The 23,956-nt window shown below is 42.0% G+C and overlaps 1 protein-coding gene across 1 annotated transcript in view; it reads right to left on the bottom strand.

The window, feature by feature from the left end:
* LOC105923771 overlaps positions 1-23,956 on the bottom strand; it is a gene marked incomplete at its 3' end in the record, with an annotated part of 780,934 nt that overhangs the window by 248,968 nt on the left and 508,010 nt on the right. The window contains exons 8-9 of the mRNA XM_036133613.1: positions 18,063-18,218; positions 16,004-16,159 (exon numbers count right to left, since the gene is read on the bottom strand). Of these exons, the coding sequence (XP_035989506.1) occupies positions 16,004-16,159; positions 18,063-18,218 (312 nt within the window). The remainder of the gene's footprint in view (positions 1-16,003; positions 16,160-18,062; positions 18,219-23,956) is intronic.

Below are 23,956 nucleotides of genomic sequence, written 5' to 3'. Positions count from 1 at the left end.
CTCATGTCCTTCATGGTACTTGTTCTTCTTCCTCCTGGTCTGGACCAGCAGGAAGTGAGAGTACATGTCAGTCATGGTCTTGGGCAGCTCTCCTCTCTGCTCTGTGGTCAACATGTCCTCCAGAACCGTAGCAGTGATCCAGCAGAAGACTGGGATTCCACACATGATGTGGAGGCTCCTGGAGGTCTTGATGTGGGAGATGATTCTGCTGGACAGCTCTTCATCACTGAACCTCCTCCTGAAGTACTCCTCCTTCTGGGCGTCGGTGAAGCCTCGTACCTCTGTTACCCTGGCAACACATGAAGGAGGGATCTGATTGGCCGCTGCAGGTCTGGAGGTGATCCAGACCAGAGCCGAGGGAAGCAGGTTCCCCTTGATGAGGTTTGTCAGCAGAACGTCGACTGATGACTTCTGTGTGACGTCAGAAACAAGCCGACTGTGGTTGAAGTCCAGAGAAAGTCTGCTTTCATCCAGGCCGTCAAAGATGAAGAGAAGTTTGTGGGCAGCCAGCTGCTCTGCTGGGAGCTTCTGGAGGGTTGGATGGAAAACATGGAGCAGCGTGAGAAGACTGTGCTGCTCACCTCTGATCAGGTTCAGCTCCCTGAACGACAGCAGAACCACCACACGGACATCTTGGTTCTCCAAGCCCTCGGCCCAGTCCAGAGTGAACTTCTGCACTGAGAAGGTTTTTCCAACACCAGCGACGCCGTTGGTCAGAACCACTCTGATGGCTCCATGTTGGTCAGGTAAGGCTTTAAAGATGTCGTGGCACCTGATTGGAGAGTCATGGAGGTTCTGGATCCTGGAAGCTCTCTCCAGCTGCTTCACCTCATGTTGGGTATTAACCTCTTCACTCTGTCCCTCTGTGATGTAGAGATCAGTGTAGATCCTGTTGAGGAGGGTTCTACTTCCTGGTTCATCACTTCCTTCAGTCACACGTTCACATCTCCTCCTCAGACTGATCTTATGTTCCTCTAGAACCTCCTGCAGACCAACATCTGCTGGAACAGAGAAGAAAAGACAACTGAAGGAAAAACCTGATTTAGTGATGAAGTTGGAACAGAAACATCTGGAACATCAGGAGGTGTTATCATTAGAAGGTCTCTTAGTTCACATGATGTGATGCTAAACAATGGGATCCATCCTTAGAAGCAGAACCTTGTTAGATGGTCAGACAGCAGAGTTCTGCCTCTGCTTTGTGGCCAGTATCTGTTCACTGTCAGGATCTGATTCACAAAGCAGATCAGATGAAGAAATGCTGACAGAAACATGCAGCAGCTTTCAGCAACATGAACTCTTTAGCATCAGGTCACCATTGTCCTCATTTCTCTGTTTCTATCTGACCTTCTCCCACAAACACAGCAGCTACAGAAGAGGCAGAGAGACAGAAAATGTTTCCTGGCAGCATTTTCAGCCTTAATGAAGGAAATCTGGAGGAAATGCTCTAATCTGCCAGAGAAACAGCTCATTGGATCAGGTAGTGTTCACATTTCAGATGCTTTTCTCACTCAGAGACTGGATTGGATGTTTTTAAAGAATAATTACAGATTGTAAATGACATGGGACTGATTTGGCCCTTTAGAAGTAAACAGCAGATATAAATATTCCATGTTTCTACAAATATATCTCCTGTAATCTGGGATCTATTGTCAGAGTAAATAAAGGTTTCTGTCTCTCAGACTTTCCTTCCCTCTTTCTGTAAAGCAGCAGTGCAGCAGGTTGTTTTCTCCACCTTTTTGTTTCCTTTAAGGAGATGTTCAGTTTTAATGCATTTAGCACATAGGGCTGAAAACAGAACCACTTCAAAGCAAACCCAATAGGTTGTTGGGTTGAACACAGACGTTACATTTACAGCAGCTGGAAATCCAGAGATTCAGGGGAAATAATTGATCACAGAAAGACTTTAAACACTTGAATTTCCAAATCCCAACTAAAGACGTGGAATTAGTTCAACAGAGACGATAGAAGGAAGTTCTGATTGGAGATGTTCAGTCTCACCTGGAGCACAGCTGCTCTGATTGGCTGCCAGCAGTCCAGGTCCTCCTCTGGGTCTTTTCCCACACTGGGGGCAGGAGGAGGGTCCTGATGGAGCAGACTGGACCCAGTATGAAGTGATGCACTGTCTGCAGAACCAGTGTCCACAGCTGGTAGAGACCGGATCCATCAGGACCTTCTGACACAAAGCACAGCAGGACCGCTGCTCCTCCACACCAACGCTGCTCCTCTTCCTCCCTCTGTGAAGACATTTCTTCATCAGTGAAACAGTTCACTACCAACAGGGTGGGGCTGTCCTCCTGAAGCTGGAGATGTTCATGAAGGTCCACCACAAACAGTGGACCAGAAGCTGGGTCAGAACAGAACCTCAGAACATCGATGATGTGAGGTTTAAAATGTTTCATTGTATTAAATATTGAGATTCCTCTGGGATATAAAAAAAAACGTGGTGGTGTTTTTTTTACTTAACTTTTTGGGTGGGGTGAGGGTACATGACATAATCTAATTTGCATATTTGTTTATACATTTTTGACTCAGGCTGTAGGAATAAGAAGCTTTTTCAAAGAGAAAGTGATCAAAAACTATGATTAAATGTGTTTGGAATTACAAATGAGCTTCATGAAATTTAGGAATTTTATTAAATTGCTTGAATCCACACTACATAAAACAAATTGTGCTAAAAAGGTATCAGACGTACATAAAATCTATGAGGTGATTCAAGTAATTAAAGCTGTGTGTATCAAATTCAGGGAAATAATTCAGTACAACCGTTTCAGAGACTAAAAAGGTTACTTAAAAACTATTTACTATATATACAGACTATATACTACCGCTTGAAAATAAAGGGAGCACTGAAATAAGAAATTCTAGATCTGAATGAATGAAATATTCTTATTAAATACTTTGTTGTTTATATACCTGAATGCGCTGACAACATAATAACACAAAAATTATCAGTTAACTTAAATTTCCTAACCCACGGAGGTCAGGATTTGGAAAACTCACTACAGGTGGATCAAATGTTTATGTAATGTCGTTAAAACAAGTCAAACTGAGTCTGGGTAGCGTGTGTGGCCTCCACATGCCTGTATGACCTCCCTGGGAATGCTCCTGTGAGGTGGAGGATGGTCTCCTGAGGGATTTCCTCCCAGTGTTGCTCCTGTGTTGTTACAGTAAACTTAATCTAATGTTTTATTGTCTCTGGTCAGGAACTTAATACATTTATGGAACTTAGGGAACACAACCTTTAAATTAACATGGTTAAAGTCCCCAGCAATAATCAGAGTTCTGGATTACTGGTCATTTAGTCGGTAACAATGCAGTAAAGTTCCTCACAAACTAGGTTAGCATTAGCTATCGGTTGAACGTAAACTGCAATGATTATCTCAGAGCTGAGCGCTCCAGAGAGTTTAAATGGTCTGCATGTAACTGCAAGGCATTCCAGTTCAGGTGAACAGAAGGTTGTGACGATTTTTGCTGAAGTGCACCATGAGTTGTGGAAGTAAATTTCCAGACCTTCTCCCTCGTTTTAATTAGCATCCGCCGTTCGATCAGCCCGGTACAGCGTGTGTTCCTCCAATCCTGCCGCTTCATCAAGGACGCTGTCGTCTAACCACAGGAATTTTTTTGGCAATAACACATATAAAGTTGGTAGATTTGTTTCTAGTTGCTTTTTAAGAAAAAAAAAGTCACTACAGGGTTTGAAAAGTATAACAGTGCTGCTATGGAGGCATAAAATGGAGGGAGCTGTGTTTGTCTTTGTTTTTAAAGATGGAGCAGCTTTTATACCCCAGAGCGGCAGAACTATCGACGTCACTAAAACAGAATCACATCAGGTCAACCAAGGAGGATGCCACACTGATGATTTTAGATGCAAAAGCAGGATTTCAACAAATATGCACACATTTTTCAAAATAATGACCAGGTTAAGTAGACAGGACTATAAGACAAATATGGTACCAGTTTATTGGCAACAAAAAATTATTTGGGGGTGAGTTACCCTTTAATAATGTTGTGCCAACATGTTAAGTATTTTGGTATGTATAAAAATAATTTTATAGAACACTGAAACAGTTCTAATGACTAGTAATGTAAAACTTTGTTGGCAATTAAAAATAAAAACCCTGTGATATTTGTATCACAGAAGAGGTTGATGGTGTCACATGGTATTTTTAGTAAATTGTAATGTATAGCCCCTCTTCCATTAAAAGCCCCAGACTTTGGTTGACTGGGAAAACTATCCAAATTTACAAATATGAAAACCTTTATAGTGTTACCCATTACAGGCGAGATACTATACACCAAAACCTCAATCTCAGAAAATCAAAGCATTCCCTTATAGGTCATGAGTGAAACATGCAACAATGGCTGTAAAGTCACTTTTCTCCTGGGGCTTTTGGGTTTTTGTGTCTCCATTAGCTAGAGGCCATTGATGTAAAAAAAAAATCCAATGACATTTGGGACGTTGTGATAAAAAACTGCAGTATCGTTCCAGTACAGCGGGTGGTGGCAAAAAGACAGCGGTCTAACAGACAAATGCAGAGAAGTTGTATCTAGTATATCCTGCCACTCAAGCTGCCACTCATCTAGATTTGGAGACACAAGAGGACAATAAGCAGCTGATTCCGTTATATCTCCTTAACCCCTTTTACACCACCCCCATTTTAATAAATTAAAATAAAGCACAGCTTTCTGCCTGGCTCATAATCCTGATGAACTGACTGCACAGATGAAGTTTGTAAGTGTACTTTCTCGCCTAAAACATCTTAAACAACTTTCTGTGATAAATCAATAGGTTTGTAAACTCTTCATCTCATTACTGCCCCTTGTGGCAAACAGTTTTCCTTGTTGTATGCAACCCCACCCCCTCAACGAGCTCTACAAAAGCAGACCAAAGTACTGGGTCACCTGAGGGACTAAAGCCCCAGGAGAATGAAATTAGACGGGTAAATGTGTATGAAAACGCTACCGTGATTTGCAAAGTCCCAGGCTTTTGAGTGGCAATGGACAAGGGGCTTATATAAAGCAAGGTTTTAATTAAAAACCATGTTTGTGATTTGCTTGTTTCTTGTTAGCTTCTTCTTGCTGGCTGCGCATACACACTTCTAATGTTTCTGTATCTGGTTAGCTTAGCTGTTAGCTTCAGTGTTAGCTTTTCTTTGTAGAACCACTGCTCTCACTGTATACTGTGAAAATGGCTGAGCCTCGCAAGAAGCAACAGCGTTCATGTTTCTGAGAAGAAAAGGAAGGCCCCAGTAGAAAGAAATAAGACCAGAGTGGATTTGGGACTTTTTCAAGTGAACCCCCTGAGGTGCAGAGGAGCAGGTATGACGGTGTTGCACATATGCAGTTATTGAAAAAGGCACTTAGGGAAATTTCCAGAATAATCACAGACTCTACCTTTGTCAAGGGTTTTCACACATATCAATTGATGGGTACAGATCAAGTGACTGCACTTCCAGCTGATCGTTGATTAACCTATTCAAAGGTGTGAATACACCTCTATTCATACCTGAATTCTGAGCAGAAACACATGTTGATAATCTACCTCTAAATTGCTGTCTTTGATAAAGAAAAAGCCTAATTCCGCTTATTGAATGAGCAATTAAATAGTAGCAATAACAATGTACCAATATGTTTACTTGAGAGTTGCATCAGAATGGCATCATGTCTGCAACTTGCAGACACAAAAATATGCAGGGATAAAAATACAATTTATATATTTGACATTTACTAATTTTGTAAATGTAAAGTAAGTTTTTTGCTTAATTTTCTTTGTGTTACTGTTTAATTAGGTATTGTAATTTTTCAACAACTGAAATATGTTTATGTGTTCAATGCACAGAAGTAATAAAAATATTGTAATGCAGTGCTGTAAATTATCTAAATGTAGAAAAATAGGGCTGCTTGTTCACATCACGGTGCAATGAACTGACATGGACCCTCTATTGAGAGGTAGGGCTGGGTGGGGGTGATGCAGCAAGGTATGCTAAGTCATTCAAATAATTAACTTTTGTTAACGCCCAGCTGACTGGTCAGCGATCTTTAAGAAACTTTGAGGCTTGTTTTCTCCATGATATTCTTTGCAGAGTGGTAACATCCAAATTTTCATATATTTTTCAAATTTTATCTGATTTCCACAGGTTTGACATTGTTTGAATGCTTAGACTTGACTATTGCAGAATTGTGCAGATGTTCAGTTTGTCTTTTATGGATATGTTGGACAGAAAAGGCTTCTTGACAATGTTCCCCCTAATTTTTCATGTCTGAGCAAACATTCAAACTCCCTGACCGTTCAATTGACCTCTGTGAGCAACATTGTACACTGAGGCTACATTACACCTGTTCAAAACCTGAGATTATAACAAGTTACATGGCTTACTAAAATAATCAAGCAATACTTTATTTTAGATTACTTAGTTTAGATAAAACTGATTTAGTTTAGATACAACTGATTAAAAAATATCTTGGATTTTTATGAGCTGTATAGTATATTTTATTTTAAGTAGATGTCCTGCTAAGGAAGAACTGAGAGATGTGTATCATCTTTCAGAGTTAAAATTGTATTCCTGTAGTCCCCAGGAATGCGCTCATATAGAAATGTATAAACAGAGTTGTTTTTCAAAAAACAGAAGCAGAATAATAGGGCTGGTCAGAAATCAGCAGAAGACTTAAACTGCAGCTGAAAACACCAGCAGAGCAACAACAGGTGTGGCGCTTAAAAAACAACCAAATTTATGAAGCCTCAAAGTACAAATTGGCTCAGGGAAGCAGATCCCACACAGCCAGATGAACAGCTCACATGCACCAGGGTCTGGTTTCAGAAATCTGTGTTAGTGGATATTCTGAGTAATTTATGGGGTAAATTCCTGCATACCTGGCTTTTTCATTTCAGAAAGCTCTGTAGCCTTGACCCTGAGTCAAATTATGACAACAAATTATTTTGTGAAACGACTCTGCTACCAAGCAGAGTTGTTTGGGCAAACTGAGTTTTTCCTTTTTTTAGCTGAGATCTGCTCAAGGAAGTGTTGGAAAAGGCACGTCCTTTTTTTGAAGAGCCTGTATGCTGGAAAGCAAATACTCCACAGAAATCTCTGTCAGGTGAGGCTGATCAGACCAACATAAAATGTCTAATAATTTCAGGGTTAATGTAATTTCAAGTGTTAGTGTTTTTTATTGCTGTCAATAATTTATTTCAATATTCTCAGCTGCACATTGCTTTTCTTACACAAGGGGGCACTCTCAATTCTGAATAATGTATTTGTGATGCTCTTCGTTTTTATGCCAACGGCAGATCAGGGGATCATTAGCTATACTTAAAACTAATACGTCCGTGGTGATTTAATGAATTTAGCATTAATCAGTAAAAAAATAAAAATATAAATTGTCGTCGCGATCAGTGAGTCTGGGAGCGGCCATTATTGCCCAAATATGGTAACAATTTACTCTGCAACATAACGTCAGATGTTGTGGTAAGGCACTGCGTTTTAAAAGCTAATTTAATAGGAACTGTTGTACACAGCTGTGATCAACAACAATTATTTCGGATTTCCAGAGGACTTCACCACTGAAATTCACGAGAGCTATTGTTGAAGCAACAATGCCCACGTGCATGGCCGTTGGATGTTTCAATACATCGGGTAAAAGTGAAAAAAACATTCGTTTTTTTTACAACTTTCCAAATCATGATCCACCATGGGTTCTTTTGTTGGATTACCAACTTGAAGAGGGAGGATTTGCCATCAAACTTCTGGCCAAAGAGAAAACACATCGTTTTGTGTCGCCAACATTTCGAAGAAGAATGTCTTCAACATGACATGTGAGCGAGACTTTTCTGTAGGTTTTTCTTTTTTATAATGTAGAATTTGCCGGGACATTTGTTTATCCGTCCATCCGTCCGTCTGTTATCTTCTGTTTATCCGGGGTCGGGTCGCGGGGGTGGCAGCTTCAGTAGGGAGGCCCAGACGTCCCTCTCTCCAGCCACTTTGGCCAGCTCCTCCGGGGGAATCCCAAGGCGTTCCCAGCAGAGAGACATAGTCCCTCCAGCGTGACCTGGGTCTTCCCCTGGGCCTCCTCCATTTGTTTATATAAAATAATAAAATAAGCGGTCTTCTTTTTTCTAAAGTCGCTTGTAAATTTCATGAGTTGTGGGTTGCAGTTTTTTGGCTGTTGTTTCTGAAAGTGAAGTTGATTGTTTGGGGTGTAAACTAAGTGACGGCAAAATATCCCTCCGCCTCATAACGCGCTGCAGCTCATCCTGACAGCAGTGGAGTAAACTCAGAAGGAGCTGCTCTGCCCGTATTTTCTACAGTTCGACGGTTGCAATAACTGATGATAACTGCTGAAAGTAGATTAGGCGGTGCAGATCACCATTTTGAGCAGAGATTGGTTCTAAAGATGAGTTTTATCCTCATCTTATAACATTGCAGAACCCAACCCATAAACCGTACTTTAATGCTTATTTGTTGTTGTTTTTTGTCTCTAAAATGTAATATTAGTATTTGTTTTAAATTGAAATGCTTAATACCACGTCTATCCTTTTTTAAGAGGTTAAAAAAAATATTTTGGAATGAAAATGGATATTTATTTACAAGGGGACAGATAGCGCATTGGGACTAGGTCATGGGTTAAAGCAAAAATAATCAGTTTGACTGAAAATAAATTTCAAGTCAGCGAGCCCATATATTTCCCGGGCCGTGGACGTCATGCCACATTAATTACTTAATTTGCTTTTCTTTTTTTTTTTTTTTTTTTTTTTTTTTTTTTTTTTTTTTTTTTTTTTTCCCAGTGTCCTGTCTAGCACTATGGCAATAGGAATTGATATCTCAATGCCAGATGGAGCTCGACAGATTTTGCTTTTACAAGTGGAGCAAACAGCTTTCGCCATAGTGCTCCACTTGATTTATGCTTGTAAATAGCTTTATTATGATTCCTGCAAGGAGAATTTCAAATTATATGGACATGACAATGGGAGAGTAATGGAAGAACAAAAAGTGAAAGAAAAGAAAAAAAAAGAGTAGAGGTGAAAGAAAGAGGAGATAAAAGGAAGAGAATGATAAAATGTCCTCTGTCTGCTCCATCACCTGGAAAGAGACACAAAAAGAACAGCACAACCAACAGACATAAAGCAACAGATACACTCGAATAACACCTAGATGCCATTGCTAAATCATATATATTATTGTGTAAGCTGACATGTGTAATGTGATATTTGAAAAAAGAAAGTGAAAAAACATAAATAAATAAATTATAAGATTACTGTATATAAGTGAACACTTAATACCTGGGACCCAGCACCAGTGGGAGATGTGAAAGTGCACTAGTTTAGGTGAAGATTATCCAGAAATAGCTTGATAGTGATTGTGGAGAACCGAAGACCCACCTTCCCCGAGCACAGAGGCAGGCGTCAGGGGACCCGTAGCCCCGGACTCCCAAAGGGGTCCCTAAAGCAGGTCGCCCAGGAGGGGCCGACACAGGATATCTGCAACCCCCCCCCCCAAGGAAGGAGCAGAGACGACCCCGAGGAAATCCCCCAGCCACCGCAATGCCGACACCTTCAAGAGCCGCGGAGACGAGCCCGTGGGCTCCGCCGGCAGCCAGCCCCGCTGAAGTGGTCCCGGCCATGGGCCCTGAGGGCCAGAGGCCCCAGGGGCGCCCCGCCCCCGCGACGAGGGCCCCGGCCGCCCCCCGGGGGGCCAGGCCCCGCGAAGAGGCCGCCAGGAGCGGGCCGGCGCACGCCCGGGAACCCGCCCCAAACCCGAAGCCAACTAATGCGCCAGGGGGCCAAGGCGCCCGCCAACGAAGTGGAGGAGGGCAGGACGTGGGGGGATGGGCTCCGCACCTATCGGAGACTTGAGATGTTCTTGGGAGAGGGAGCGGACCACACCCATACCTGAAAAAAAAAAAAAAAAAAAACACGACCCGCACGAGCCACCCGGCCAGAGCCCCCCCCTCCCCCTAAATACCTAATAAACCCACTCCCTCCCCCCACCTACCCTTGCCATCCCTGCCCCCCGTCCCCTGGGGGGAGCGGAGGCATCAGCCCCAGACCTGGTAGGCCGCTGACTGCACACCGCAGCCCCCCGCCAAGACCCCGGACACAGTGGCCCGCACCTCCTCCAGGCCCCAGACTCCTTGCCTCCATCGGAGAACGGGGGTGTGCAGAAGACCCCGACCCTCCCTACGCCTGCTCAAATGTTGTGTTGTTGCATGTTGTTCTCAAGTGCGTTTAAAAACTGGGAGCGCCGAAGGGGATGCACGGCACAGCCCACCCCCCTTTCGGAAGGTAGCTGTTGCCAGCGCACCCCTTCCGTGTGACTGCCCAGAACCCTCAATGTCTAAGTGGGAGAGGAGGTGAAGGGAGCCGTCCGAGGTGAGGCCCACACAACATAAGCCCCCTCCCAGACGTTTTCCCCCCCACCCCCCCCCCCTACCATGGCCTATATGAGTGTGTGATGTGAAAAATGTTTGAAGTGAAAGTGTCTAAGATGCAAAATAAAATTGGGGAGAGGGGCGTCACCAGAAAGTGGCAACCTCCAGTAACGCCCCCTCCCTCATGACCTACATGTGTGGCGGCGTGATGGAGCAGGCAGAGGGAGGAGTCCGGGGATGGGGAGCAAATGACTGGGAAGCCAACCCAGGGAGCCAGCTCCCCTACTGACTCCAATAGGCACCCCCGCTCCCCGAAAGCCCCACCTAGAGAAGGGGGCCTCGCCAGCGGCACCACCGTAGCCCGGGGGCCAGGGAGAGGCCGCAGGGCCCGCCAGCCAACCACCCACCAGGACCAACACCTAAGCCCCCCCCCAGCCCACCCACCAAGCCTACTTAAACTAAATAAATAAATAAATAAATAAATAAATAATTAAATAAATACATAAATACATAAATAATAATAATAATAATAATAATAATAATAATAATAATAATAATAATAATAATAGGGGGGGACCCTGGCCAGCCGGCCCGCACGAGCCACCCCAACCCCACCCCCCAGGTGAAACCCGCACCCGAAGACGACACGGACCAGGACCGGGACAGGGGGCCGGACACAAGCCCACCAGAACGTCAACCCCCCCCCAGACCCACCCCGGCCCCACCCAGCGGCAGCACAGCTACCAGGTCAGTAACCCACGTCCGTCAACACGCAGCTCCCAAAGAGCGCCGCAAGCGGCTGCTGTAGGCCACCCGTAGGCCTCCCAAACTCCTCCCAGATGGGGGCAACAGACCCCGGAGCCGGATCCACCAGGCGCCCTACTCCAAGTGCCCCCAGGGCCCCAGGAACCCCTCCATCCAGCCACTGCGCCCTGCAGGAAGCAACCCACCGCCCCCTATTCCACTAAGTGATGGTGTTGATCAGAGGAGCCCAAAAAGACCAATCAGATGTGGAAGCAGATGCTGTCTCTAGATTAATATGATCCAACAAAAGATCTCTATACTGATTGATACTGAGATTTTGTTTACTTTTCCAATTCATGAGGATAGTTTTCTTTGCGATGCATAAAGCAGTAAAAACCATGTAAACTATTTCTTTTCTCAGAGGACTTTCCTCAAAATTACCGAGCAGGCAAACTGATGGGGAAGGTGTAATTTTACAGCTCAAGCACTTTGATAAGTCCTTACATATCTGTGTCCAGAACCTCTGGACTGGTGTGCATAACCATAACGCATGAAAATAATTATCAGGATGATTGCCTATGCAGTGTGGGCAGATATTAGATTGTGCCAGACCCATCTTGAATAATCTTTGTCCTGTGTAATGTACTCTGTGAAGGATTTTGTATTGTATTAGTTGTAGGTTGGTGTTTCTAGTCAATTTGAAAGTTCTTAGACATGTCTGAGCCCAGAAATTTTGTTCAAAGGTGCCTGATAAATCTTTTTCCCACTTCATTATAGGAAGAGATATCGAATCCTCTATTTTAGTCAGTGTCCTGTATGATTTAGACAGTAGTTTGGGGGGGGGGGGGGGGGGTTAAATCTAAGAACTCTATTATATTAGTTGGGACTTGTAAACCACCATTAATATGCTTATATTTATTTTTAATTATAGATTTAAGTTGTTCATATTCCAAGAATTTATTTTTACTAATGCCATATTGCATATTTAGTTTAGCAAAATTGATGAACTCGGTTCCGTCAAGTAGATGTTCCAGATATTTAATACCTTTATTCTTCCAGTATGTAAAGTTTATCATTTTATTATTTTGTAGGATATCAGGGTTATTCCAGATAGGTGTACGACTGCATGGGATAAGGGATGACTTTGTCATTTTGAGGAACTCCCACCATGCTGTCAGAGTAGAACTAATGTTGATATATTTGAAGCATGTATGCCGTTTTATATTTGAGCTTATAAACGGCAGATCTGAAATCATGATATTATTGCACATTTCCTGTTCTATATCTAACCAAGGCTCATCTAAAAGACTATTTTTTATCCATTTAGAGATGTATTGTAGCCTATTTGCTAAGTAATAGTTATGGAAGTTAGGCAGATCTAATCCTCCCCTGTCTTTAGTCTTCTGTATTGTCTTTAAGCTAATACGTGGGGGTTTATCTTTCCAAAGAAATCTAGAAATGGCAGAGTCTAGAGATTTAAACCAGTCAGATGATGGTTTATTGGGGACCATTGAAAATAAATAATTAATTGTAGGTAGGACCATCATTTTTATTGAAGCTACCCTACCCATAAGTGTGATTGGAAGCGATTTCCATCTTTCAAGGTCCTCTTCTATCCTGTTTAAAAGTGGGGCATGGTTAAGTTTAAGTAAATCTGTTAATTTATTCGACACAGTAATACCTAAATATTTAATATTTCCTGATTGCATTTGTAAATTTAGGGAGTTTTCGAGAGAGCAATTAATTGACAGTACCGTAGATTTAGACCAGTTTAACGAGTAATCTGATACTTTGGAGAAAGATTCTAGTATTCTAATTACTTGTAAAAGAGAATTATTTGAATGCTGGAGATAAAGTAATACATCATCATTATCATCATCATTAATTTGCTTTTCTTTTTAATTTGCTCCTCTCCGTGTAAAAATGAAAATTAACTTTATAAAAAGCTCTCTGAGAATCACCTTTGTCTGACCTCACCCAGTTAGAACCCGTTCTCCAGTCCATGTTGTAGCTGCATGTATTTTATTTATTGACGTAATTTCCTTAATAATCTGTATGCATCAAATCCTTATCATTTTATTTAAAGAGTGTCCTGGTTCAGCATCTCATCAGGTGAGACGCTGCTGTATGCTGACAGCCGCTCTGACTGCAACTCTGCCTTCTTTGCTTCAGAAAAGCAAATGTGGAATATTTTATTTTACTTTACTTTTTCTGAATCAGACCCAGTAAAATGCGGTACATTGTTTCACATTCTGACTCTTCAAAAAAAAACAAAAAACAAAACTGCGTCATGCTAAATTAGCTAAGCTAGCGCGTTTCTTTTCCTCAAGTTTTAAATAACTCATAAAAGTGAATCATGAGCAGATCCCTGACCAGCCAGGTTACTGAAAGCCAAGGAATAAACACTGACAGGCGACGTGGCCACAGGTGGAAATAATTCATTAATTAACTTAAAGAGCAGAGAGACGAGCTTATCAAGGAAGTTGATGTTAGCCGTTTTATCCGCTGAACTTTCTGATCTGCTGGTTCATAAATCCAAAGAAGCCTTTGACCACCGCTACTTTCATTTATTCCATCTGTGGCCAGTTTGAGATGCTCTTCTAAAAGTTAAAATGATGAACACTGATAAACCTCAGACTGGCAGAGAGCGCTTTGCAAAGACCCGCCCTACTCTCCTTCTGATTGGCTAATGCTCCGGCTCTGCCAGGTTTCATTGGTTGAGAGCAGCTTCTGTTTAAAATCTTTAATAAAAAAAGTCTAGACGGAACTTTTTGCGCTCATTTTCCAAATGACAGAAATCCGTCCCAGCGACGGAGAACTTTAACCCCTGGACTAGGTCTACAGCCAATCCCGCACAGTGACGTCACAAACTGGGAAGTGGCATTACTGTTCTTCACCAAGATGAAGGCCCCCATAAAAGGACCTTTAAATAAAAATTACTCTCAATTAAAAAAGCTTATGATTTATTGAACAGTATGTAATAATTTTATATTTAAAGTACTTTCAGCAGTTTGAATTCTGATTTTGACCGGACTTCTCCTTTAAGCCATCTGGCTCACCACGGGATCCAGTCCCTCCTCGATTTTTAAGGTCTTTCCCAGTATTTCACAATATGTCCTCACCATTGTTAACTGCAGTCTTAACCCTGGTGTGGTTCCTGCTAAACTTAAACATGCAGTAATTTCACCGCTTCTTAAGAAACCTGGGCTAGACGCACCATATTTTCACCATTACTTTGGTACTACCAACATTGCTAAACTTTTATTATCCATTTCAATAGCACATAACGTTTACTGCATTTTTGCACATCTTATTTTACATTGCAACATACTTTTCCATAAGAATGTCTTTTTGCACCATTATTTTTAAGCCTTAAGCCTCCCTGGTAAGGTTTATTCTGGGGTTCTGGAAAGGAGGGTCCGTCAGATTATTGAATCTCGGATTCAGGAAGAGCAGTGTGGTTTTCGTCCTGGCCGTGGAACACTGGACCAGCTCTACACCCTCAGCAGGATTCTGGAGGGGGCATGGGAGTTTGCCCAACCAGTCTACATGTGTTTTGTGGATCTGGAGAAGGCATTCGACCGTGTCCCCCAAGGGATCCTGTGGGGGGTACTCTGGGAGTATGGAGTACCGGACCCTTTAATAAGGGCTGTCAGGTCTCTGTACGACCGGTGTCAGAGTCTGGTCCGCATTGCCGGCAGTAAGTCGGACTCGTTTCCGGTGAGAGTTGGACTCCGCCAAGGCTGCCCTTTGTCACCGATTCTGTTCATAACTTTTATGGACATAATTTCTAGGCGCAGCCAAGGTGTTGAGGGGATCCGCTTTGTTGGCCTTAGGATTGCGTCTCTGCTATTCGCGGATGACGTGGTCCTATGGGCTTTATCAGGACGTGATCTACAGCTCTCACTGGAGCGGTTCGCAGCCGAGTGCGAAGCGGCCGGGATGAGAATCAGTGCCTCCAAATCCGAGACCATGGTCTTGAACCGGAAAAGGGTAGAGTGCCTTCTCCGGGTTGGGGAGGATGTGCTGCCCTAGTGGAGGAGTTTTAAGTATCTTGGGGTCTTGTTCACGAATGAGGGGAAGATGGAGCGGGAGATCGACAGGCGGATTGGTGCAGCGTCTGCTGTGAAGCGGGCGCTGTACCGATCCGTTGTGGTGAAGAGAGAGCTGAGCCAAAAGGCGAAGCTCTCGATTTACCGGTCGATCTACGTTCCTACCCTCATCTATGGTCACGAGCTTTGGGTTGTGACCAAAAGAACGAGATCCCGGATACAAGCGGCTGAAATGAGTTTTCTCCGTAGTGTGTCTGGGCTCTCCCTTAGAGATAGGGTGAGGAGCTCAGTCATCCGGGGAGGACTCAGAGTAGAGCCGCTGCTCCTCCACGTCGAGAGGAGCCAGTTGAGGTGGCTCGGGCATCTGGTCAGGATGCCTCCTGGACGCCTCCCTGGTGAGGTGTTCCGGGCACGTCCCATCAGGAGGAGGCCCAGAGGGAGACCCAGGACACGCTGGAGGGACTATGTCTCCCTGCTGGCCTGGGAACGCCTTGGGATTCCTCCTTAGGAGCTGGCCCAAGTGGCTGGGGAGAGGGACGTCTGGGCCTCCCTACTGAAGCTGCTACCTCCGTGACCCGACCCCCGGATAAGAGGAAGAAGATGGATGGATGGATATTTTTGCACATAAACAACGGCTGAATGTTATTCTGCACACTGTTTTTCTCCTGCATGGTTACATTCTGATCACTGCTGTACTTTATATTTTAATGTTGCCTTATTCCACCTGCAATCTCATAACTCTGTCGTAAGATGTATGCAACAAAATTTCGTTCTGTGTGAACTTTGTACATACAAAATGACATTAAAGTTGTCTAAGTCTAAGTTATTGACAACTGTCTTACCGTTGATCTGGGGGTCCAGGATCATTACGGAAGTGTATAGGAAAATCTTTGGACTCATCACTCTTCAGAGAAACACAGCTGGGTGCTGGAGACGCTGCTCTGTTCTCCTCCATGTTCCTCCAAATGTTCCTCTGTGTTTCCCAGCCTGAAGCCTCACTGAGAGAGAAACAGACAGTTAACATGTGATTCAGTTCCAGTTTTCTCAGCTAGCTGCTCTCTGAACCATCCTGTAAAGCAGGAGGCTGATTACATCCTGTGTAAAACTCTTAGTTCACCCACTGATGGCTCACAGTGTCTGAACATCACATCAGCTAATCACAGCAGCAGAGAGTTTTTGAGCTTGGGATGATTTGATAGTTTCTGCTGTAATATCAGAGCACGGTGATGGCAGCTGTATGCTGAGGTTCTCATATTTCATCTGATCTGATGATCTCTACTAACATTTTTTTACTAAAAACAATCAGTGAACAGCTGCTGATAGAGAGGAGAGCATGAAAAAGGACCATGTCTGCTGCGTTTCTCTTTTTCACTTGAATCAACTTGTTTTTGTTCCTAAAGTCATTAACAGCAAATAAATGGATGATATAATGAGGCTGAAACTGGGTAGTTTCTCTCTGAAAATTATTCAGTATTAGTTTTCTTATCTCTGTTGGGTTTTAAACTGTCAACAATCAATTTCAGATTCATTGTGATAAAAGTTTGTCAGTAAAAACCAGGAAAACCTTTGTCTCCACTAGGGCTGTGCATAAAAATCGATACAAAGATTTATATTGATGTTTTTAAAAACAATTTAATATTGATATTCTGGCTTTCAATATCTATGTGCCTCCCTACCCCTAGGGGGCGCTATTACAGCACGCCATTACTGTTCACAGCGAGGAAGAGCAAGTGAGACTAACTTGCAGAATGGCCGACAAGATTTTAGAAGCGCCTTCATCCCTAAAATCAGACATTTGGGCACATTTTTGGTTTCTGTGACACGTTAAATGCATTGAACAGAATGTACTTTATTTTCCAGTTAATATATAAGTGTTCAATAAATTGAACATAAATATAATATGTGACTGGTTTTGTTATTTGAATGAATGTGACCATTACTTTGAAAGTAATAAATATCGATATCGGAGTCATATCAAATCAAGCAGAGCTATATTGAGAATCGTATTGTACAGTGAGCTATGTATCGAGAATCGTATCAAATCGGCTCATCCTAGATGATACCCAGCCCTAGTCTCCACGTAGTGCAGGGCTGAGCTACCTTGTCGGTATACATCCTCACCACCTCTCTGTCTGGTATTCTGCCTCTGAGAATCTCTGCTGAGCCCAGTGGTCAGATCCTCCTGTCATGATTTGGGTTTGATCAGAACCCAAATGCAGAAGTCAGGACACCAGGAGCGAGGTGAATAGAGACCTTAGTAAACAAAACTAGACAGACTGCAACAGAGCAGAGACAGCAGGCTGTGGACAGCAGAGGATCTGACATGGAGTTACTGAACCAAAGGACATAAATTCTGGAGAGTCTGATGACTGAAAGCAACACAGGAGGAAAGGAACAGATCAACAACAGCTGCTGTAGTATTGTCTGAAATTCTTCAGCCTGGGTAGATCACACCTTGATGGCTAATTATAGATCCATTTCTAAGCTACCATTTGCTTCAAGAATTTTAGAGAAGATTGTTTTCTGTCTTTTTAGCTTGTAGCCACGTACAGCACTTTGTTTTAGCTGCTAGCTGTTTATAAGCGCTTTGTAAATAAAGATGGTGTGAGAATGGTATGGTTATTGAGCGCTGTCTTACCTTTGATCTGGGTGTCCAGGATTATTACGGAAGAAATTTTTGCACATAAACAACGGCTGAATGTTATTCTGCACACTGCTTTTCTCCTGCATGGTTACATTCTGATCACTGCTGTACTTTATATTTTAATGTTGCCTTATTCCACCTGCAATCTCATAACTCTGTCGTAAGATGTATGCAACAAAATTTCGTTCTGTGTGAACTTTGTACATACAAAATGACATTAAAGTTGTCTAAGTCTAAGTTATTGACAGCTGTCTTACCGTTGATCTGTGGGTCCAGGATCATTACGGAAGTGTATAGGAAGATCTTTGGACTCATCACTCTGCAGAGAAACACAGCTGGGTGCTGGAGACGCTGCTCTGTTCTCCTCCATCTTCCTCCAAATGTTCCTCTGTGTTTCCCAGCCTGAAGCCTCGCTGAGAGGGAAACAGACAGTTAACATGTGATTCAGTTCCAGTTTTCCCAGCTAGCTGCTCTCTGAACCATCCTGTAAAGCAGGAGGCTGATTACATCCTGTGTAAAACTCTTAGTTCACCCACTGATGGCTCACAGTGTCTGAACATCACATCAGCTAATCACAGCAGCAGAGAGTTTTTGAGCTTGGGATGATTTGATAGTTTCTGCTGTAATATCAGAGCACGGTGATGGCAGCTGTATGCTGAGGTTCTCATATTTCATCTGATCTGATGACCTCTACTAACATTTGTACTAAAAACAATCAGTGAACAGCTGCTGATAGAGAGGACAGCATGAAAAAGGACCATGTCTGCTGGGTTTCTCTTTTTCACTTGATTTAACTTGTTTTTGTTCCTAAAGTCATTAACAGCTAACTCGGCGCTGCACAGTGGCAGCCCACTGCTCCCCAAAGGGATGTGTTAAATGCAGAGAACAAATTTAATTTGAATGTATGCTGCAATAGACTATAAAGATTATTATATTTGGACCCAGAAAAAAGTTTATACATGGATTCTAAACATCAGATACATGAACTTTATTGAAACCAGAAACAGTGATTCTTACCTTTTGGGGGAAGGAGAAGAATCCTTCTCCTTTAGTCATGAAGTAATGTCCTTTACTTTTGAAAACAATACGTAATAATCGGTTCCCACTGGCTCTCTGACTTTTCCTGTAAAGCAGAAATATGATTACATCCATGCATGTAGGAGATCAGACATGAACACTAAGAGGCTGGAGGTACAATCTAAACTGATTAACATATTATTGTATATTGTAGACACAAAGATGACAACCCGTTAGTGGATTTAATTTACTTTTAGCATTTACAGCATACCTGTAAATGTAGTTATGACCAACTGCTGACAAATGGGACCCACCCTGAATGGCTGACAGAGGGCAGAACAGCCCCAGAAGGAGACGGCCCTAACCAACTATCAGTCAATAACCTGTCTCTCCACAACTTGGAAGCTCTTGTCAGTCATCATGGCGGCTAAGATAAGTGGGCACATGGATCAACACATGACACAGGCCCACAAAGGCATTGGTAAAAACACCAGAGGAGCCAAACACCAGCTGCTGGTTGACAGAAGAGTCACCTAAGACTTCACTAGGCCTCTGCCTCCTTCTTTGCGCTTAGTGTATAGCCTGTGGATACTGGATTTGGGGTGGAATACACCATGCATGGTGAGTAGCTTTCATGTTTTAATAACAGTGGTCTGGATTTCCTCATTTGGCCAATTTATTTATCCAGCAGGGTATCTGATTGCTGGCAAGGCAGAGCTGTTGATTGACCAGACCTTGTTGCCATTGAGCTGTCTTCTCAGAACTTGCCTTACTCGTTGCAGGTATTTGACTGTTTCTGCTTTCCTTGTGGCCTCTTCATGGTTGCCATTTGCTTGTTGTATTCCAAGGTACTTATAGCTCTCTTCAACATCTGCTATTCTCCCTTCTAGGAGTGCAATATCCTATGTATGGATTACCTTCACTCTCTTTGTCATCATCCGGCCACATTTCTCCAGCCCGAATGATCTTCTGATGTCCCTGCAGGAGATCCTGGTTGTGTGGATCAGCGAGTCAAAGTCTTGCTTACTCTTAGCGTACAGCTGAGAGCCTGGAAGGTGAAGACAACACTCGGGCCAGTAATCCCCACTCTGGAGAAGTGGCTCCAACAGATACCTGGAGAAACATCAGACATCTCAGTCCAGAAGAGCGCAATCTTAAGGACAGCTAAGATTCTAAAGCCCCATTTCAATGCCCAGCTCGGTCCGAGCTTGGATCAGTTAACCAAGCCGAGCTTGGTTTTGATGACCGCTTACACATCACGCTATCTCGGTTCCTCGGCTCCTCCTCGCCTCCAAGTGACGATCTGCACTACTGCTTTCTGGGTTTTAAGGAGGGACGAAACAAATCAAAATGGCGGCACCCGTAACATTCAGGCAGTTATGCTTGGTTATAATTGTGATACGTCGTTGTTCTTCACGGTAGGGAAGCTAGTATTTTTATGAATGTCTGAAATGTCCGCTGGCTGTAAGGAGATGACGCGGTCTGCTCATGCGCTCTTTGTTATTAGAGAACTGAACCAGTGAAAAACTGGGCCAAGTCCACAGATGGAACTGGTCTGCATTTAGCGCGGTCCGGTTGTGTCTGGCTCGGTTCAGTTCAGTTTGTGTTCCATTTACACTCGATAGTTATCTCAGTTACCGAGCTCAGACTGGTCTCGGCCCGGTTAAAAAGGGGTAGTGTAAATGGGGTATTAGAAGAACCCTCAAGCTCCCAGGCCTCTGGTAGAGGACCTGAGCTGGAGAAATGGAGAGTCATCCACCCTGCTTAGCAGTATGACGGGTCGGTGAGAGAGCAGTTTTTCTTTTTATATGAATATCCTCTAACGACCCAGAACAGTGACGGATGGTCATTGATTTGCATCTGACTTAGAATGCGCCTAGGAGGATGGGCCTCCATGTCCTTAAAAACAGCAGTGCACCAACAGCAGGTTGCTCTAGTGTGAGCCTCCAGAACTGACAAAGACTCCTGGATAGGTGTTCAAAAGTTTTCAGAAAGCCTGAGCCAAAGTCCAGTTGCTGAAACCTAAGAATACACAGATTACTCTGGTTACTCATGATCGGGTGTTAGGCTTATGGTCCTGTTTTGCATGTGAGCAACTGGTTTTATCACTGTTAAACTAATTGATCCACTGTGTAAAGCCACTCCTTATATGGTTTACCTTCAAGTCCTCAGACTGAAAGTCTCGTAGAGAACAGACGAAACATTTTAACAAAGAAGAACCGTCCAAAAAACCTGATCAATGTTTTTATACCTTTATTATTAAGGTGCATCAAGACTTGATTGCTCTGTGTTTAAGTTTTTTTTAGTTTGAGCAGAAATGAACAGAATGAGCAGAAATTAAGATGTCTCTAAATATCCTAAAAGCTGTATTTATCTTCTAGAGTAAAATGACGAATTACGATTTTTTTTAAACTTAATTATAAACTAAGTCTCTTCATTCTTCACTTCAACCACTAAGAATTAAAACCAAGTAAAATTATTGTAATACTTTTGTTTGATTAACAATAATTTTAACTTAATTTAAATTCAGCCATGGTGGAGAACTGATACAGCATGTTCTATATTAATTTATCAAATAATGTTTTTCCTTTGCTCAATGTTTACGTCAATGTTTACCCATATATTCTACTCTTGGTGTTTTCTTTAGAGCTAACTTAAGATTTTAGATTCAGTTTACTTTTTTCTTGTATTCTTTATTTCTTTTTCTGAATCGCTAATAATTGTTTTCCACTGTCACATCTGAATTTCCCCATTGTGGGACATTAAAGTTTAGTTTAATTTGAAAATTACTTGTAAACGAAGCAGCTGTCACGTGAAAATTCAAGTATTTTTTGAGTTAAAGTCCCCACAGACCCTAAAAACACTCCTTGGTTAATCAAAGTTAATTAATGTTTTAACAAGCATATAACCATATTTTCATATAGGACCAAGTTGGTATGGATAGCTTCTTTCCTTATTATCTGAAATTATTTTAAAACAACATTTTCTGTTTACTCAGGTTATATTTGTCTCACATGAAAATTAGTTAGATGAGCTGAAATATTTAATTGTCACAAAAGGCACATCAGGAAGAAATGTTATTTTCTTTTGGTATAACAAGAGTCATGTTAATTAGCAGGAACATCTAAACGGACCAGAACTCAGAGTTTAGGAATCATTGAATCAAAGTCAGTTCCTGTTCTCACACAGAGCGCTGGTAAACAGGAGTTTTATGGTCGGCTGCCGTTGGAACCAGTCAGGACAGAACCAGGTGCTGCCCCAGCAACCTTTGCTTTAGCAGAGATCTGAGTATCATTGCTCCTCCACAGAGCCAGAAACTATCGTTATAAAGACATTTATAGCTGCTGACACCAAACACTGTAAAAAGCGCTGCATACACAGATATAAAAAGTAACCCTCTGTAACAAAGATCTGGATGTTAACAGAGGATCAAACAGAGCTCTGATGCTTTCTCTTCATAAAGAGAAAAACTCACTAAGCAACAGTAAAGTTAGAAGAAATGGGTCTTTACCTTCAATTCTGATAAAAACTTGTTTTAGGACACAGTTCTTCGGAGACAAAATGAAGTCTGGGCTCCTGTTTACTTTTCTCTTCCTGCGTCAGTGTAACATGAGAACCAGGAAGAGTTCCGGCCCCTCCTGTCCTCATTTACAGGAAGTCAGGTGAGTTTGTCTCACTGATCTATATAATACACTGGAGTGCTGATTTTGCCGAAAAACTGAAGTCCCTGGCCGCCATCTTGCTACTCCCTACTCTCACAGAATCCCACAGGATTTGGTTGCAACAACAAGCAGTTTTCTGGCTGTGTGAAAACGTTTCACAGGTAATTCTACAGTCAGTGGATGTACTAACACTATCAACTACTAGGAAATTAGGTGCTGAAATATTTTACATTATTCATATTAAATAAATATATATGTATATATAAGTATGTGTATATGTATATATGTATACATATATGTAAATATATGTTTTTGTATATTATTTATATATTTATAAATGTTTTATATATATATATATATATATATATATATATATATATATATATATATATATATATATATATATATATATATATATATATTTAAATAAATAAAATGCAAAATATTTCAGCACATGACTTTCTCAGTAGTTGATAGTTTTAGAACATAACATAAAAGTATATGGCATTTGACATTTTAAAAGTTTTAAGCCCCCCTGAACATAAGAAAATCCTCGTTATTCGATGCTGTAGCGCACATATTCCCTAGTTACTGGGGGGAAATAGGGAGTACCAATATGGCGACTGGTGGCTTCAAAGCGACTCTTTCTAACAGCGGGCGAATAGCACTCCAGTGTATAATATAGCTCAGTGGTTTCTCTCCAGTCTGTCACACAACATGATGTTTTCAAGGACATCCAGTGATATTCATGGTATTTTGTCAACAAATTTAGCGTCAATCAGGCATATGAAGCCCTTTAATGAGACAAGATGATATTTTCTAGTTCAGTGTTAAAACATTTTCACCACTACCATCTGTTTCACCAGGTAAAACACACTTATGGAGGATAGGCTCTACCATATTTAAAAATACAGAAATAAATAAATGCTGAATAAATAAATAAACATACAATTAATTCCCACCAAAAATACAATAAACAAATAAATGTAGGTAGAAATTAAATTATTCAGTGAGACACAAATGTATATATCTGTTTTAATTAGCTTCTTTATTTATCCGCCTTTGTTATAATTGCCTTATTTATTTATTGTCCGTTATAATCTTCAACTTTATTCATTAATTACTTATTTTTTAAGTATTTATGTGCATGTTATAATTTTTGTCTGTTTTATTCTTCCTTTGTACTTTTTTGCCCTATTTATTTCTTCGATGCTATTTATTTCTGCCTGTCCTTTTTTTTACATTTCTGTATGCATTTCTGCCTCATTATGCAAATGAGGAGGGCTGTGTCTTAAGGGCTGAACTTCTTCCCATTGGTTGGTTAGCATTTTACTGCATCGGTCGAATCTACATGGCTTTTCCCCGCCATAAAGCATTGTTTAGTAATGTCAGACTCAGCAGGCAGACGTTGAGTGTCCGACCTCTTAAGGGAAGCTGCTAACTGACTGGAAGAATTAGAACGCTGTACGTTT

This window comes from Fundulus heteroclitus, unplaced genomic scaffold (genome assembly GCF_011125445.2).
Source record: "Fundulus heteroclitus isolate FHET01 unplaced genomic scaffold, MU-UCD_Fhet_4.1 scaffold_65, whole genome shotgun sequence".
NCBI lineage: Eukaryota > Metazoa > Chordata > Actinopteri > Cyprinodontiformes > Fundulidae > Fundulus > Fundulus heteroclitus.
Note: the sequence above shows the minus strand (reverse complement) of the source record. Positions and strands in the feature narration are given on the sequence as shown.